Genomic DNA, 15297 nt, shown 5'->3' with positions numbered 1-15297 from the left:
ATTGGATAGGAAGTTTATCTTAAATTGAGGGGACCTCACCTCATATCACTAGCAACATATCCTATTTCCAAGTTGAGTCCCAAATATTATGGTCCTTTCCCTGTTACAACCATGGTGAGAAGTGTGGCTTACAAACTACAACTATAGGAGGGATCCCAAATTCATTCGGTATTCCATGTATCATTGTTGAAGAAAGTTATCAAAGAGCAACCGGTGAGTCTTTTGTTACCCTCGAGAGCCCTAGACACCAGCCTTCCTCCAGAGCCCACTGTCATCTTAGGCATACTAGTGATTTACCAGTTAGGGGATCTAGTCATTCAGGTGCTAGTAAAGTGGTCCAACCTACATTCAGATAACAATACTTAGGAATATCTCCCAGACTAACTTAACTAATTTCCCAAGGTGGCCAGCCTACTTGCCATTTCTTGAGGACAAAAAATATCTCGAGGGGAGGGTATTGTCATGTAATTACCAACTATAAGTTAGTTAGTGTTGTGATATGTTGTACTTAGGGAAAACAATATCATGTTGTAAGGAGGCAGTTACATTTTTGGGCGAGAAAGTCTATGTAATTGGGGGATGTATAAAAAAGACACTGATCCAACTAATGGAGACATTTGGAAGCATTAATCAATTTCATTATAAATTCCTCCCTCGAATTCTCTCTCCCTCATTCTCTCTTTCTCTTGATAATTCTCTCAAACCCCATGATCTTCGTCCTCCTGAAGGAGATCAATTGCCAAATCTCTTAAGGATCTAACAACCAATTCCAATTCCATTTCCATTGGTTCTCAAAAGAGAAAGCAAGCAGATGATAGAAGGTACTTGTAAGTTCATAAACGGTGAGTGTTTTGTGTTTGATGTATCTGCACCTGACTGTTCAGATTTCATCCAAAGTCGAAGGAAGTCATTTTGGTGCAGATAAAAGCTACGTAAAGGTGACGGTTCAGGTTGGAATTTGGTTCGAGAAATCAGAAGGTAAAAGTTAATTTGAAGGGCGTTTTGTGGACATGGAGGGTGTACTCGGGGAGTGTTTTCATAGGGTTTCAAGAAAAGAAGTAGTGTCGGCGGCGGCGTCAACCTCAAATTAAAGCAGCAGCATATATACGTATTAGCAGCAGCATCTAATCAAGCAATTTGGTTGAAAAATATCTTCAAATTAAGATTTGAGAATAGGGTAGCTGCTGCTGGAAGCTACAAAAATGGGAGCGCGACATATTTGAGCAATTGCTCCTTCATATATGCCAGGTAATTAAACATATAGAAATAGGAGTCACTTTAAATTTTAAATCTTCAGAAAAATATAAGAATATCAGAATTGCATCATGCTAAATTGCTAATGGCATTTTCCATGTAAAAATCTTGTAGGAATATCTTCTTTGCTATTTAATTAAAGACAAAGCACTGAAGGGACGTGAGAGTGAACGAGGCTCTTATTATGTACAACTCCAACTCCAAGTGAAGTGATTGGCTCATCATCAAAATGTTCAAGCAGCAAGCTAGGAAATGCGTTAGGCACCCCACCAGCGTCCAATCAGAGGCAAGTACATCTAATTAAGACAAAATCCAAGTTGAATTAGCAATAATTTTATGTAAGTACCTAATCTAATTGTAGATAAAAATAATTAAAGCCAACCAACCAACCAACCAACCAACGATATATTTATATATATATATATAAATATGTATCTTAGAAAGATGGAAGAATGAACAATCAGAAAAGCAACTTAATGATTGTGGGGACGAGCCCGACGAAAGAGGAGGAAACCATGTCACGGATTCGATTAAAATAAACCGAAAGGCACCAAGAGAAGACCCCACTTAGATTGTGAATGACACGGCTGGTGGGGCTTGGTTCATGCACCTATCTCCCCAAGGGAACATATAATTTTGCTCAAATTAATCGGGTCATTATCTTTGTCTCACTATACATTCTCGTATCAGTATCTTTTTTATTGGCTCAATAATTCTGCTACCCGCGTTACATGTCTTAATTATGAACTTAATCGTATGTCTTTAGAGGTGATCAATGACGTGGGGTGTGGTGTGTGGACCCCGCCACTCTCATGGGACCACGACCCCCCCCCCGCCCTCTCAAATTTTCTGTATCGGGTCACGTTGCTGACGCGGGCACATAACAATTTTGTTCACGTCCCTAATTTTTGTGTCTGTTGGTCGGAAGGAGAGCGGGAGAGGTAAAATGTGAGTTTGCTTCTTAATTACCTGCTCATGAATTTTTCTGGTAGTCAGATCACATCATAGTGACCTTTTACCGAATAATAATGTGCCAATTAGGGCCGGGAAAGGAAAAGAAAGCCCAGCCCAGCAGTCTGCTTGGAAAATATCCCTGCGTTTTTCAACTGGGTTGGTCATTAATTTCTCTGGGTTCATGTAGTTTTTTCTCTGTATACGACCGTACGTATATATGTGGTGATTTGAAGTTGGCCCTGGCCGTTCCTGCAGAAACCGATGTCTTTGACCATATGAGCTGAACCAACAAACTGGTGGACTATGAAAATGCATAATTGCGACTGCCTGTGCAATTAAACTTCAGTAGCTACATGAAATATAAATCTTCATAAAACCATAAAAATTTTAATCGTATGAATGTTTGTTGAGGTATTTGTAACAACTTCTATATATGTACTGCTTTTATTATATGTGTGTGTACATACATATGTTGTTTTTAATTTTATTTATGTTCTAATTAATTGAGGTGTTGCTGTTTAATACGCTATAGTATAATAACAGTGCGTGCTTGGGAGGTGCGTGCATTGGCAAATGGAGCCAGCCCAAAAATGCTAACTAATAGTACCATCATTATGCCAACAAGAAGTAATTAACTTCCCTATATATAAAAACTTAAAGTTCACACCCTTCTTCAACATCGATCTGTCTGTGTGATCAACATATACATGCATGCATCTAAATAATTTATGAATTGGGTTCTCAGATTTCAACTGCGTAGCAACATTCTTATATAATTTGCAGGCAGGATAAACATATATATTGGATTTGTATAATCATGCATTCATACAATCTCAAGAAAAGATATAGATTAAAATATAAGCATTAATTAAGTATCGGTCAAAGCATAATCAGACAATAAGCATCATCGAGAGATTAATTACTGCATGTTTTAAAACATTATATTCCTAGTAGTGTGAGATTTGACAGGATGACTGCATCAACCCACTCACAACGTCGACGATTACAAGGAATAACACTAATAATAATGCAATAAAATAGCAGAATGATAAAAATATAATAAGAAATCAGGGAGAGAGAGAGAGAGAGAGAGAGAGAGCTAGAAACATGCATGCATCAGAATAATTAACCAACACTAATGGCTTAGATTAATGTTAATTAATCGCATATAAGACAAGCAGATAGATGATTGCACGCAAACAGACCCAATTTATTTATTTATAATATATATAATATATATACATAGATAGATAGTTGTATCTATATGTCGAAATAGATAGATATATATGATCTAGGACTAGGATCATAAGGAGGAACGAAAAGTTTTGATACTGAATTGAACACATATAACACAGTATAAGTTCAAACGCTAACACAAACGCAAACACAAATTACTTAAATCTTAATTTAGAACCCCAGGTGGTGGTGGTGGTGATGAGTCGCTGGCAGCTCGTCCAGCATCCAGAGATCAACCAAGTCGGGCTCACCCGGTCCGACGGATGGAGTCGGTTCCTGGTCCAGACCCAGGAACGATTCCAAGTTGGAAATTTGCTCCCTCAGCTTCAATTCCTCTGCAGCAGACGCCTCCGGGTTTTGGCCCGATTCATTGTGTTGGTACCCACGACCCGGGAAGTGGGCTTGCTCAACGCACGGCTTTTTGGCAGGCGGCGGGGTGGCTGGCGGCGGAGCCGGTGAATGGGGAAAGTTGAGCTTGGCCTTGTCGCCGCGGATGCGCTTGGCCGCGGCGTCGTATGCTCGGGCCGCTTCCTCCGCTGTGTTGAAGGTTCCGAGCCACACTCGGACTCCCTTGAGTGGGTCGCGGATCTCGGCCGCCCACTTCCCCCATGGCCTCTGCCTGATTCCTCTGTACACGTTCTTCCGTGTTCTCGGAATCTTCCCCTGAGCCTCCTCGCTCGTTCCTACAATTAACAAGTTATCGGTTACACACGATGAATTCTAACTTTCTGTTTATACGGATGGCCTTATATTTTTGTTCATAAACATTTGCCTTTGCTTAGTTGTTTAGGCTTGCCGCCGGCGGGGGCGGCCTTCTGATCAGATTCGGTTAAACGCTCCTTGCCACCATGGCCGTCAAGACCCAAGAAGAGCTCCGCCCAGAGCTCGTGCGATGCCGTCACTTTCCGGCGGCCTTGGTCCGGCTCGTGGTCGGAGATGATCGCCCCACCGCACATCTCGCCCGCTGCTACTTCTAGAGAGATCCAGAGAGAGAGAGAGAGAGAGAGGGTTGATGTACGCAGAGGAGGAGAAGAAGGCTTTGGATTGATTGATTTTATAATTGCGGGTGGGTGCCTTGAAGCGGTGCGGGAAAAGGGACAGGTCTGTTGGTTGACGGTCTAGATGTGACGAAGGGGGACGCGTGGGGGGCACTGGGCAGATCGAGCGGGGGCCAGGATGGACGAGGAAAATGCGGGGTCCAGCATGGGGATCGGTGATAAAAGAGACGATGACAAATTTGCAGACCTGGACGTCTATGATTAGGAGGTGCATTGCGTGTCATGCTGGTGAGGAGCTGTAAGCCACGCGCGTAACTGCTCGGACTTTCACAGACGTATTTCCAAAATAGGACTACTGCGTGGGTGCGTGCGTGCGTGCGTGTGGAGTTGGACTGCAGCTGCAGGTACCAAATTGCGACTGTTTTTTCCAAATAATAGGCCACGGCGGGCTCTCGTGTTGTAATTTTAACTCTCTCCTTGCTTCAGCAAATTGTCAGTTACGGAGTCTTTATAATTTCTATTTGCAACGTTTCGAACTTCACATGCCTCTTATGTTGTCTTCTGACGTCAGCTTGTAGGGTGGGTGTGTGAGTCTTATTTCTTTTTTGGAATTCACGCCACCTCTTAATTTGGTTCTATCGAATAAATATTATATTATCTAATATAAATGACATAATATTTTTATCAAAATTTAAGGTTATATTCTTTATGTGTTTTTAATTTTATATTTTAAATTTATTTTTAATTTTTTATTTTGATAGTTTATTTTTAAAAAATTAAAAACGTGTTTTTTTTCCATTTTAAAATTTATTTCTTAAAAAAAAAAACGTTTATTTTAGAATTTAAAAAAAATATTTTATGATATTTTATTTAATAAATTTAATTATTAAATAATAAAATTAACTCTTTTTAATAAAAATTTACTATTAAAATAAAATAACAAATTTAATTAATAAATTTCTGACATCTAAATAATAATTTGTATTCAATATTATTATATATAATATGTGTAATATATTTAATAATATATTATATGTTATCTTATACTTTTAATTATAATTAGAAATATTATATTTTTTAAATTTTAAATAAATATATAATTTTATTTTTAAAATTTAAAAAAATATATTTTTTTTTCCTTCATTCATTTTTTAGAGCCAAAACATGAAAAATGAATTATCTTTTCTATATTTTGGACTTAAAGATTGTTTTGGTTAAAAACAACCAAAATAATATTTTGTTGTTTTGAGTTTTTTTTTTAATTTTTAAAAATAACGAAGTAAAAGTATTTTTATTGTTTTAAAAAATTAAAAACTAAAAATAGTTTGAAAACAACATAAAGAACGTAGCTTAAAAGTTCTATGATTTATTTTACTTCTTAAAATAATATATAAAATACAATTAACAAAATGGGCATTCAACATTTCATTGCATTGCATCAATAAGAAAAGTGGGAACAAGTACTTTTTAATTAAAAGAAAAAGGAAAATATATAATTTACTCACAAATTTACTATGATCATATTTGGTTTTTTAAATAAATTTTAAATATTATATGTCTTAAGTTTGTTTAAATTATACTGATTAATTTTATATTTTTTTAAAAAATATCATAGTCCTCCCTTATAGTTAATTAAATATAAAAATTAACTATTTTATTCTTATAGTTAAATAATTTATTCTCTATTTCTTTCTCCTTTCTTGACCTTATCTTCTAGCAACTCTTGTTGTGGGGCTCCTTAAATTCCAAATGAAAAGTAATTAATAGAATTTCACATTGACTAGGAATCGGAGGTAGAGATGTTACTTTTTTTTATAAATAGGTCTTATTCTACGTTATTTTATAAAATAGAGAGAGACACATAATTATAGAGAGATTTGGATGATAAAGGGGTCCACTTGAGTATATGGGTGGTGTGTGAGAATAAGGATTTTGTTAAATTTTTTCATTAAAACTTATAATTATTGATGAATATCATAAAACATCTCATAAAGTTTAGGATTGTGTACGTAAACTGGTTATAAAGTCAAATTACGTAAAATTTTATATTTGTTTTCATTGTAATTGATTTATTGTGTTTATATTTTTTCAATTCTTTTTTTTTCTTGGATAGTTAGATAGTTAACAACTTCTAAATCAACTCTGTCCTCTCTCCACACGAATCCCCATTTCGCCATGGGGCATTTTCATAAGAGTTTAAAATCGAACACAAATTCTTCAAAATCAAACATTGGAATGAAAATGAACAAGACGATGAATAACAGGGGAATATTTGAATTTGTCTCCTATTCTTCATTTTGCAAAACCTAGAATCACAAAGAACGAAGAACATGAACCTAGATATAAGTTTTGTGGAAAGAAGAATCATGAAAAATTAGAACGAAGAACATGAATGGTAGTTACTGGATTGTACCTAAGTTTGGGTTCAATCTTCATCTTTGTTGTTGTTTTCGTCACCCTAGCTCAACTTTTTCTCTTTTTCTTACTAGCTTAAAGTTTCTAAAAGAACACGGGGAAAAAATCCCCTCATGATGGAGCCTTTTTCCCTCTGGCGAAGGTCAAAACTTGGTTCTCTTTTTCTTGTTAGCTTAAACTTTCAAGAGGATCATGTGTCCACATGATGTGGTTTTGTTGCTCTTGTGAAGCTCATCGATGGTAAAGTGAGAGGAAGATGGAGTGACCTACGTTGGCTGCTACACTTGTTGCTGGAAGAAAAAAGAAAAGAGAGTCGAACTGAAGCTGACGACTTACTTGGTAGGAGCAAGAGGAGAAAAAAGGACAAGAAAAGAGAAGGATTGAGGGTATTTTAGGCAATTGAAAAAAATTAATTAAACAGAAATTTTATAATATTTGATTTTAAAAGTTAAAAGAGATTAATATTATATTTTTAAAATATAAAAGTAATTATTATAATTTAAATAAACCTAAGAAATTATATATGAAATTTACCATTCCCTAATCTAATTCCAAATAAACATTTACTGGAACTAGCTTATGAACAAAGTTGCCTTCCCAAGTCATCAATATTTTATCAAGTTCAAGGCCCTACACACTTGTGAAGAAGAGGGCAGGGCTCGATTACACACGTTTAATGGGATAAGCAAACTCAGGGGGGTTTGGGGCTTGATTGAGCACGACAGTTGACAAATTGAAATGGAACCAAACAAAATAAAAAAAAAAAATAATAATAAGACAAGACATCCTATCCTAGCATGTTTTGTTTTTGACCTTGTTTAAAATCAAAGCAAACAACCAACTACAAATTTTTATTTTGTTTTCAATAATAAAACAAAACTAAAAAACAAATGTTCTATCAAAGAAGAGAAAGAGGCCCTTGTATAATATATTTGGCCCAAAAGTTTTCTCTCCATGGGCCCATGGCCTATGAGATTCAAATCAGATAAAAGTTCTCCATGTAGGCTTATGCTTGTTTAATCCGACAATACTGCTGATATTATACCAAGATAGTCATAAATATTTTTGTATATTTGTCATCAAGATCGGTCTAGTCTAGTGTTAAAAGGAATTACAGGGGCATTCTCCACTAGAGATTTGAGACTATATACAGATTGTTGTACTTGCTTAAAGCATGTAAGTAATTTATAAACTAGTGAGTTTACACACCCAAATATTATTATAGGTTCGAAGAAAAGAAACTTCCACAATCCTCATGTTGAATGAACAAAAGATAAAAGAAAAGAATCAAACTTGGAAAGACGTTCCAATTTTACGTGGCCTGCCGAATCAAACAAAAGGTAGAAGATATGCATGTCAGTGGAAAAGCATTTAAAGCTGGGCATGGTTAAGGGTGGGTGGGCAGGATGACTTCCCAGACTTATCAAGTTGTACAGTAGAATCATCGACAATAGCCAGAAACTGATCAGGCCGACAAGTTCATCCCCGAAGGAAAACGGGCTTTTGAGAGCAAACAAGGAGTCGCTCTATAGGCCCAACGGGTCAACTGAGCAGCTCACAGAGAGCGGACAAAATGACGATTTTGCCCCGTCCGCTTTGCAAAGCAGGCCACTGTCCCCCTCACTCTGCGCCTCCCCTGCTTGCCATGGCCGTCGCTCACCTCTTCACTACACCTCGCTGCAGTCGCCCGGCCTCGCCTGGCTTGCATCGATTGTCGGCGAGATGACGGAGGCGAGGCCGAGCGACTGCAGCGGAGAGGCAAACGACGGCCATGGCAGGCAGGGGTGACGCACAAAGAGGGGGGGGGGAATCCATGAGAGGGGGAGGGGAAGGGAGAGAGTAAGGCGTGGGGGCAAAATGATCTTTTTGCCCCCTTTCGGTAAACTCGTTGGGCTCTCTAGCATTTTCCGCAAACAAGTGACCCAAAAGCTGTAGAGATAGACCGCTGCTGTCAGTTACACCTCGCAACTCGCAACTGCTCACTTCACTGCCCAATTCTATATTCTATTCTTCCCCCCCTCTCCCGCTCATCAACTATGTTTTCTCTATGGTCCCCAGGGCTCAGCCCGAGTGGCTCTGGCGCTTTCGTGGAGGTGCTGCAAGTGCGGATGCTCCCGGGTTCGAAATCAAGGGAGCTCGGGTCCTAATTTACCCCCCCTCCCATGGTGTGGGGCCATTGGGGTAGGGCGCCTGTTCTGGGCGTTACCAAAACTATGTTTTCTCTGTGACTAAGCGTGTCAGATAATGTAAAAAAATCTCAGTGTTCTTCCCTTCTAAGTAACAGATGACAAGATATTTTGGACCAGAAGGAAGTTCAGTAAGCTTACCTAGAGGCTAGCGCGCGCACTACTCAATTTTACTCTTCTTTCTTAAAACAAAGGCTTGCCACAATGCACCTTTCTCCAGTTTGAAGTCTAAAACATCACCTGGTCATTGTATAGGTACAAACTCAAATTTCACAAGCATCTAGAAGAGGTATGGATTGTTGTATGCATGCCATTTAAGAAAACAGAGTTATAAAATAGGTTGCCAGTTCACGGGGAGCAGAGCGAATACAGTTTTCTATACGTTTAATATGCAATACCATGTTGGCTGAGTCTTAATTGTGCAGTTCGCCAAAGTCGTAAACCGATAGCTAAAACATTAGTTGAAGTCTCTATAAAAGAACATCACATATATTAAACGGACAGCATAGCACTAAACAGGCAGCGCATATCATAGACTGCTAGACATTCCCAAATTATAAATTCAAAGAGAGTCAACTATTATCAAGTTAAACTCTTTAACACTTCCATTGAGTGGGCTTCTTGGAGATGCCAGAGGAAAATTGCAAGGTATAATGTCATCTTAACAACTAGTCGAGCCTATCAATTGATATCATCATCGTTTGCAAGAAATGGTAAACAATAACGAAAACTAATAGTAAGAGACAACTGCATGTACTTGGTCCTAAAAAAATCTGATCATCTGGGGGTGAACCCTAATGCATGCTTCCAGTTTTGTCCACTCCCAGTTTGTCTGGTAGTTCCACAAATATGTCAAAAGTATGCTTCCTCTAATTCCATTCCCAGTTTATCTGATGGTTCCATAAATATATCAGACATAATATATGACAAAACTCAATATGTATACATATATCTAAGCATGGTTTTCCTTTCATCAAGTGAAAAATTTGCAGCAATAGTAAACTATAATTAAAAGGGCTCTTTTAAGGGAACTCCATACTCTATCACGGATTCATTTTCTCTTTTTTATGTATTTATTTTCTTTTTATTGATACATACAGGGATGAGAATCGGACTGCTTGGGTCTCAACGACATACCTGTTTGGCAAGACTTGGTTAACCATAAGCAATGGACCTGGGTTTCACGTTAATCCAGTGTTCTGTACTTGGTTAACCAAAGGGTTTCAGATATTTTTCTGCTGCATCCTTTCCTTCCCAAACATGAATAGTTGAGCCTCCTAAAAGAATACATATGTCAACAGTCCCACTTATTGTATTTATTTGTTTGTGCACAAACAGTTTGCTTTCCATTGATAAGGTTGCATACATGAAAGTATGATAAAAAAGGGCAACAATTTCATGTGGAATCAAGATGTTTGGTTTTCAAGTTGGAGATATAACGCATAGCAATCACACAAAGTATCAAAGGTGCAGGTTATCTATACCAGTTTTATTAGTCCCTACAAAGTCATCCTGCACAAACCTTCCCACAGAAAGCAATGCGAAAATCAGGTCTAAAAACCAACCTTTTTTGGTCATTCCAAACATGCTGTTCTTGGTCTTTCTCTGCATTTTATTTTAAGAGCTACAAGCTGGAGTTTGCTTCATTTTCATGATACTAATTGCCAATTCAGATTTACGCCATTCTTCCATTCTGCCATGGCTTGGTCACAAACCATCTATAATTTCTTGATCTGCTTTATTCCTATCTCTTCCTCAATGTTGCTTGGTTACTTCATAGGTTGAACATCTAGCACTGCCAAGTAGACATACTCAAATAATAATTTTTTTTTTCATAGGTACATGGTTCTTCAGAAATGTTGAAGTGACATTAAACCTCCCAAAAGACCATATGACTAGATTAAGTACCCAAGAATACTGCCTTTAAGACATGAATCGCAGTTACAAAGAAAAAGATACACCAAGCGTGTATTGAACTCAACCTCCAATCCAAGAGAAATTTTAAATGCATACAAGAGAATTTCAGATCACAACCAGAATAGGACATGAAATACAACAAGCATGTAAAGTTACAGAACAAACATAAGAAGAATAACAGTTCTCAAGCAAAATGCTATTACTCCCCCACAAATTGATATAAAGAGAGAATATAACTATCAAATATCAATCATGTAAATGAATGAGAAAAAGAAACAAAGCAAGTGGAAAAAAGAAACTTCTCTAGCCGGCCATTTTAGTCAACCGATGGATGGTACTTCTTGCAACCCTGTTACCCGGATCAAGCTTCATTACAATCCTCAGGTCTTCTGCACCAAGCTTGTACTTTTCCATACTCTCATACAAGAGAGCACGCTGTACAAGGACAGCTACATTCTCACCATCTCGCTCTAGGACCTGAACAACATGCAAACAGGTTATGACATGAAGATTTTCAATTGGGAAAAGTGAAGATGATTAAGAAAATGACAACCAGAGGAAGCAATGGAACACAATGCATCTATCCATCACCCATGACCAAAAATAAGTATAAATGACATTAGACTATATAAGATATGATCTCTTAACTTAGTCAACGACGTGTAAGTGAAACCAATACAATGCTTAAACATATATTGAAATGAATGTTTTTCGTTGGACAACCAGTTCAAGCATGGAAAAAGGAAGGGAGGTTTGGTTAGAAAGCCTACAGCACTCTAAAACTTTGCACGCCCTGTATGAATCCTTTAAACATGAACAGTCAAGAAAATATTTCGGACATTTCAGACCTGAATTCTGAAATAAGAGCACCTTTCATTTTTGAATCATGGAACACAGCCTCCAGTTTGAGAAATTATCAAGGATTAGAGGGCTGCTTCATAGCTACCCAGATTAGAAGAATTTAACAAATATATGAGCTGAAATTCAGAGTTTCCATTAACTGGTTGTTTGTGCTGCAAATGATCCTATCCATAGTTGTTAAATCGAGATTCGAATCGAGAATCGAAATTCTTATTTTATGAATCGTGAATCGAGAATCGAATCGAATCGTAAGATTCGGTACACATTCTCAATTTCAACTATAAATAATATATATCCATAGAAAATAAATAATGTACCCACCATGATCAATTCTTTTAAATATAAATAGATAAATAAACTTCTAAATATATTTGCTAAGTTTAAAATTATACCAAAAGGCAAAAGTATATTCATGTTGGCTTTAAATTCAAATTACACCAAACCAAACCACTTTCAAAATAACAAGTTAGAAAAAAAAAAAAAAAAAAAAAAAAAAAAAACCTACAATTATAAGGTTACTAATAAACTCCATTGTCCATAATCTTCACTAGTTATCAATAATCTTCATCTTCAAGTTCAAGAGCATCACCATCTTCATCATTTTCATCATCTTCTTTGTTTTCAAAGATAGCCAAATAGAACAAATATTTGATTAAAGCACACTTGCAGACGAAGTCGCACAAATTGGATGAATCGTGCTATTCATGCAATTCATGGTCGATTCGTCCAATTCATAGATGATTTTAAGGGATTTTCGATTCACCCTATAAATTCGACTCGATTTCTATATGAATCGAGCCGAATCGTACGATTCGAATCGTGAATCGTACGATTCTAAGGGATTTTAGATTCACCCTATAGATTCAACTCGATTTCTATATGAATCGAGTCGAATCGTACCATTTGAATCGTGAATCATAAGATTCTAACAACAGTGATCCTATCAATCTACAAACAGCTCTCAGAGTTATATTGACCGTTAACAACTTTCAAGCCATCAAAAAAAGAAGCAGATCGAGCAACACTCAAGTTAATTCACAGGCTTTAATATTACCATAGATTAAAAATACATCAACTCTAAGCAGAAATCATAAAAGAACTACTAAGAAAAATATTAAATGATAATACCTTTGTACAATCTGCGACAGCTTTTTTATACTCCCCAACTTCTTTGTAACACGAAGCTCTGCTGGATAAGACCTCCATGGTAGCAGCATCATCACCAGCCTTCTCAAGAAGAATCACAGCCCAAGAAAGCCACTTTATGGCATCAGCATACTGTCCCTGCTTGTAGTTATCCATCCCTTTATTCTTTGCAGCTGTTGCCGAAAAACCTGTAGGTGGTGGAGGAAGACCTTCAAGCTCAGTTGTCCCACCTGTGTCATTCCCTCCCCCAAATCCTGTATCCATTCCCCAATCATCACCACCAGAAAACTGCTGGCTCCCAATTTCTTCAGAAATATTAGTTGAGCCCCCAACAGAGGCCGAGGATGAGGTAAACAGCGAGTCAAAGACATCGCCACCAGATGACTGAACAGGAGGCTGATTCTGAGGGGTAGGGACAGCAAAATCATCCATTCTTGAATAAGAACCAGAATTTGATCCCACGGGATTGCTTTTAACCTGAGGAAAAGGATCAAATGTAGGTGTGCTTGATTTTGAAGCATTCTGAAAATATCCAAAGGCATCATCCTTTGAAGTGGAATTATTATTATTAGTGCCTTTGGTGGCTGAATTCAAACTTCCCATTGGCTTTGATCCAAAATCAACCAAGGAACCAAATGGGTCCTTATTTGAACCCATCCCACCTCCACTCCTCATTGCCGGACCCCCAACAGTCCCACTTTTCATGCTATTGACATTACTAGTATTGGCACTACTATTGTTTGCACTTGTATAACTCCCAAAACTCTCCGAAGAGCCCCAATTACCGCTTCCCTTCGCCAAATTACCAGTCTTCGGCAGCGAATCTGCTAAATTCCCCATGGAATATGCACCCTTGTTCGATCCCGATGCAGAGACAGGCGCGGCAACCTTCAAAGGTACGTTGCTATTAGCCTTACTTTGCCCTAACGCAGATCCAACAAGGTCTCCGAACAAATTAGGGTTCTTATTGGCAATTCCGATGCTGGAGGAGGTGGCGGTCGATGAGGAGGAAGACGAAGACCAGGTCTTCCCGAATATGTCGCCGACCATCGAGGATGGACCATTCAAGCCGGGGGGAGCCGGCTGAATCGCCGCCGGTTGGTGAGTCCAGGACGGCCTAGGCTGCCAAGAAGACGAGGTATTGGGCTTGGATTGGGAAGAAGTGAATGAAGAAGCTGTTTGGCTCTTCTGCTCGTTGAGAGGTCGGGAACGATTGGAGCCGAGTCCTCCGAAATCGAAGCCGTAGTTGTTGAGGGACGAGGGTTTGTTGGATTTCCCGTAGTTGGAGTTCATGTCGTGGAATTTCTCGTTGGGGGATTGATCTCAAATAGCAACAAAAACTAATAATTATCAAATTCAAAGGTGATGCGAATGGGAATGACGAAATCAGGGGAATAGGGCGGTGAGAAATGCGTTGGATCAGAGAGGTGTAGATGAGATCTGATTGCGAACCTGCGTTCGAAGGAGATCGAGAAATAGGATTGATTCGTGATCGCACCAAATTGAAGGAAAAAGCAGAGAAAGAGGGGGGGGGGGGGGGGGGGAGAGGTCGGGCAATGAGATCTGGTTGATTTGCTTGAATGCTAAATCAGGCTCTTTCGCTTTTCTGGACTCTTCTTCGTTGGGATTGGAAACTCAAAGAGAAAAATATGTAAAAAGATTTATATTCAGGTTGTGATAACTGATAAGCTTCCCTTCCCTTCCCTTCCCTTCGCTGTGACATATATGAATTTTTCATCTTTGTGAGTAGTGATTGTGCATATTAAATAATTTGTAGACTAAAACAAGTAAATTACATCTAATTTTTCCCTCATTTGTGATACCTGTGGAGATATTTCTTATAATTTAATAATAATTTCGAAAGTCTCCATAGTTTGGTTTTTTTTTCTTCTTTTTTTTTTTTTTTGAGATATCTTTGTCAATTTTGAATTAATTTAAGTTAAATTAATTAAATATTAATTAGTTTAATATTGATTAAGATAATTAAAATTAAATAATAAATAAAGGAGAGAGAGAGAGAGAGAGAAATGATTCATCCATGGGTTTGATTTTTTAAAATTTGAAACCAATTAATTTCAGATTTCCAAAACCTATCAATAGGTTTTGAAAATCGATAGACAAGGAATAGACAAAGCAGAGAGAGAGAGAGAGAGAGAGACTGGAAAAGAAATTTAGCGCTAATTTGACTAACCACCAACCCCCATCATAGTCAAATATGGATTTACAAAGCATTGAGGTTAAGTGAAATTAGTTAAAAATTATAAAAATAAATTAATTTTGTTAAGTTAACGAAGCTAACCAAATTTAGTTAAATTAGGTGAAACCCAATA

General features: G+C 37.7%; 2 protein-coding genes across 3 annotated transcripts in view; both read right to left on the bottom strand.

The window, feature by feature from the left end:
• Positions 1–3397: 3397 nt before the first annotated feature.
• Positions 3398–15297, bottom strand: part of LOC127798860 (ethylene-responsive transcription factor RAP2-3-like) — a 69024-nt gene continuing 57124 nt past the window's right edge. Inside the window, exons 2-3 of the mRNA XM_052332496.1 lie at positions 4217–4451; positions 3398–4127 (exon numbers count right to left, since the gene is read on the bottom strand). Of these exons, the coding sequence (XP_052188456.1) occupies positions 3616–4127; positions 4217–4400 (696 nt within the window). The 5' untranslated portion in view covers positions 4401–4451 and the 3' untranslated portion in view covers positions 3398–3615. The remainder of the gene's footprint in view (positions 4128–4216; positions 4452–15297) is intronic.
• Positions 9623–14666, bottom strand: LOC127798857 (uncharacterized serine-rich protein C215.13-like). 2 transcript variants are annotated; one of them, XM_052332493.1, is made up of 4 exons: positions 12950–14666; positions 10609–11437; positions 10181–10320; positions 9623–9933 (listed from the first exon to the last, which is right to left on the bottom strand). In XM_052332493.1, the coding sequence occupies exons 1-2, from the start codon at positions 14258–14260 to the stop codon at positions 11264–11266; spliced, it is 1485 nt and encodes a 494-aa protein (XP_052188453.1). In that variant the 5' UTR covers positions 14261–14666; the 3' UTR covers positions 9623–9933; positions 10181–10320; positions 10609–11263. The 2 variants fall into 2 exon arrangements, with proteins under 2 accessions (XP_052188453.1, XP_052188452.1); XM_052332492.1 differs by having other exon boundaries at positions 10181–11437.

Source organism: Diospyros lotus, chromosome 4 (assembly GCF_014633365.1).
Source record: "Diospyros lotus cultivar Yz01 chromosome 4, ASM1463336v1, whole genome shotgun sequence".
Taxonomy (NCBI): Eukaryota; Viridiplantae; Streptophyta; class Magnoliopsida; order Ericales; family Ebenaceae; genus Diospyros; species Diospyros lotus.
Note: the sequence above shows the minus strand (reverse complement) of the source record. Positions and strands in the feature narration are given on the sequence as shown.

What these genes read in the sequence shown, in the direction of transcription:
- LOC127798857 (XM_052332492.1), bottom strand. Translation starts at nt 14,260, where the DNA reads ATGAACTCCAACTACGGGAAATCCAACAAACCCTCGTCCCTCAACAAC. An exon ending in CTGTCGCAGATTGTACAAAG is followed by an intron (nt 11,438 to 12,949) that starts GTATTATCATTT and finishes CATGTTGTTCAG; the next exon opens with GTCCTAGAGCGAGATGGTGA.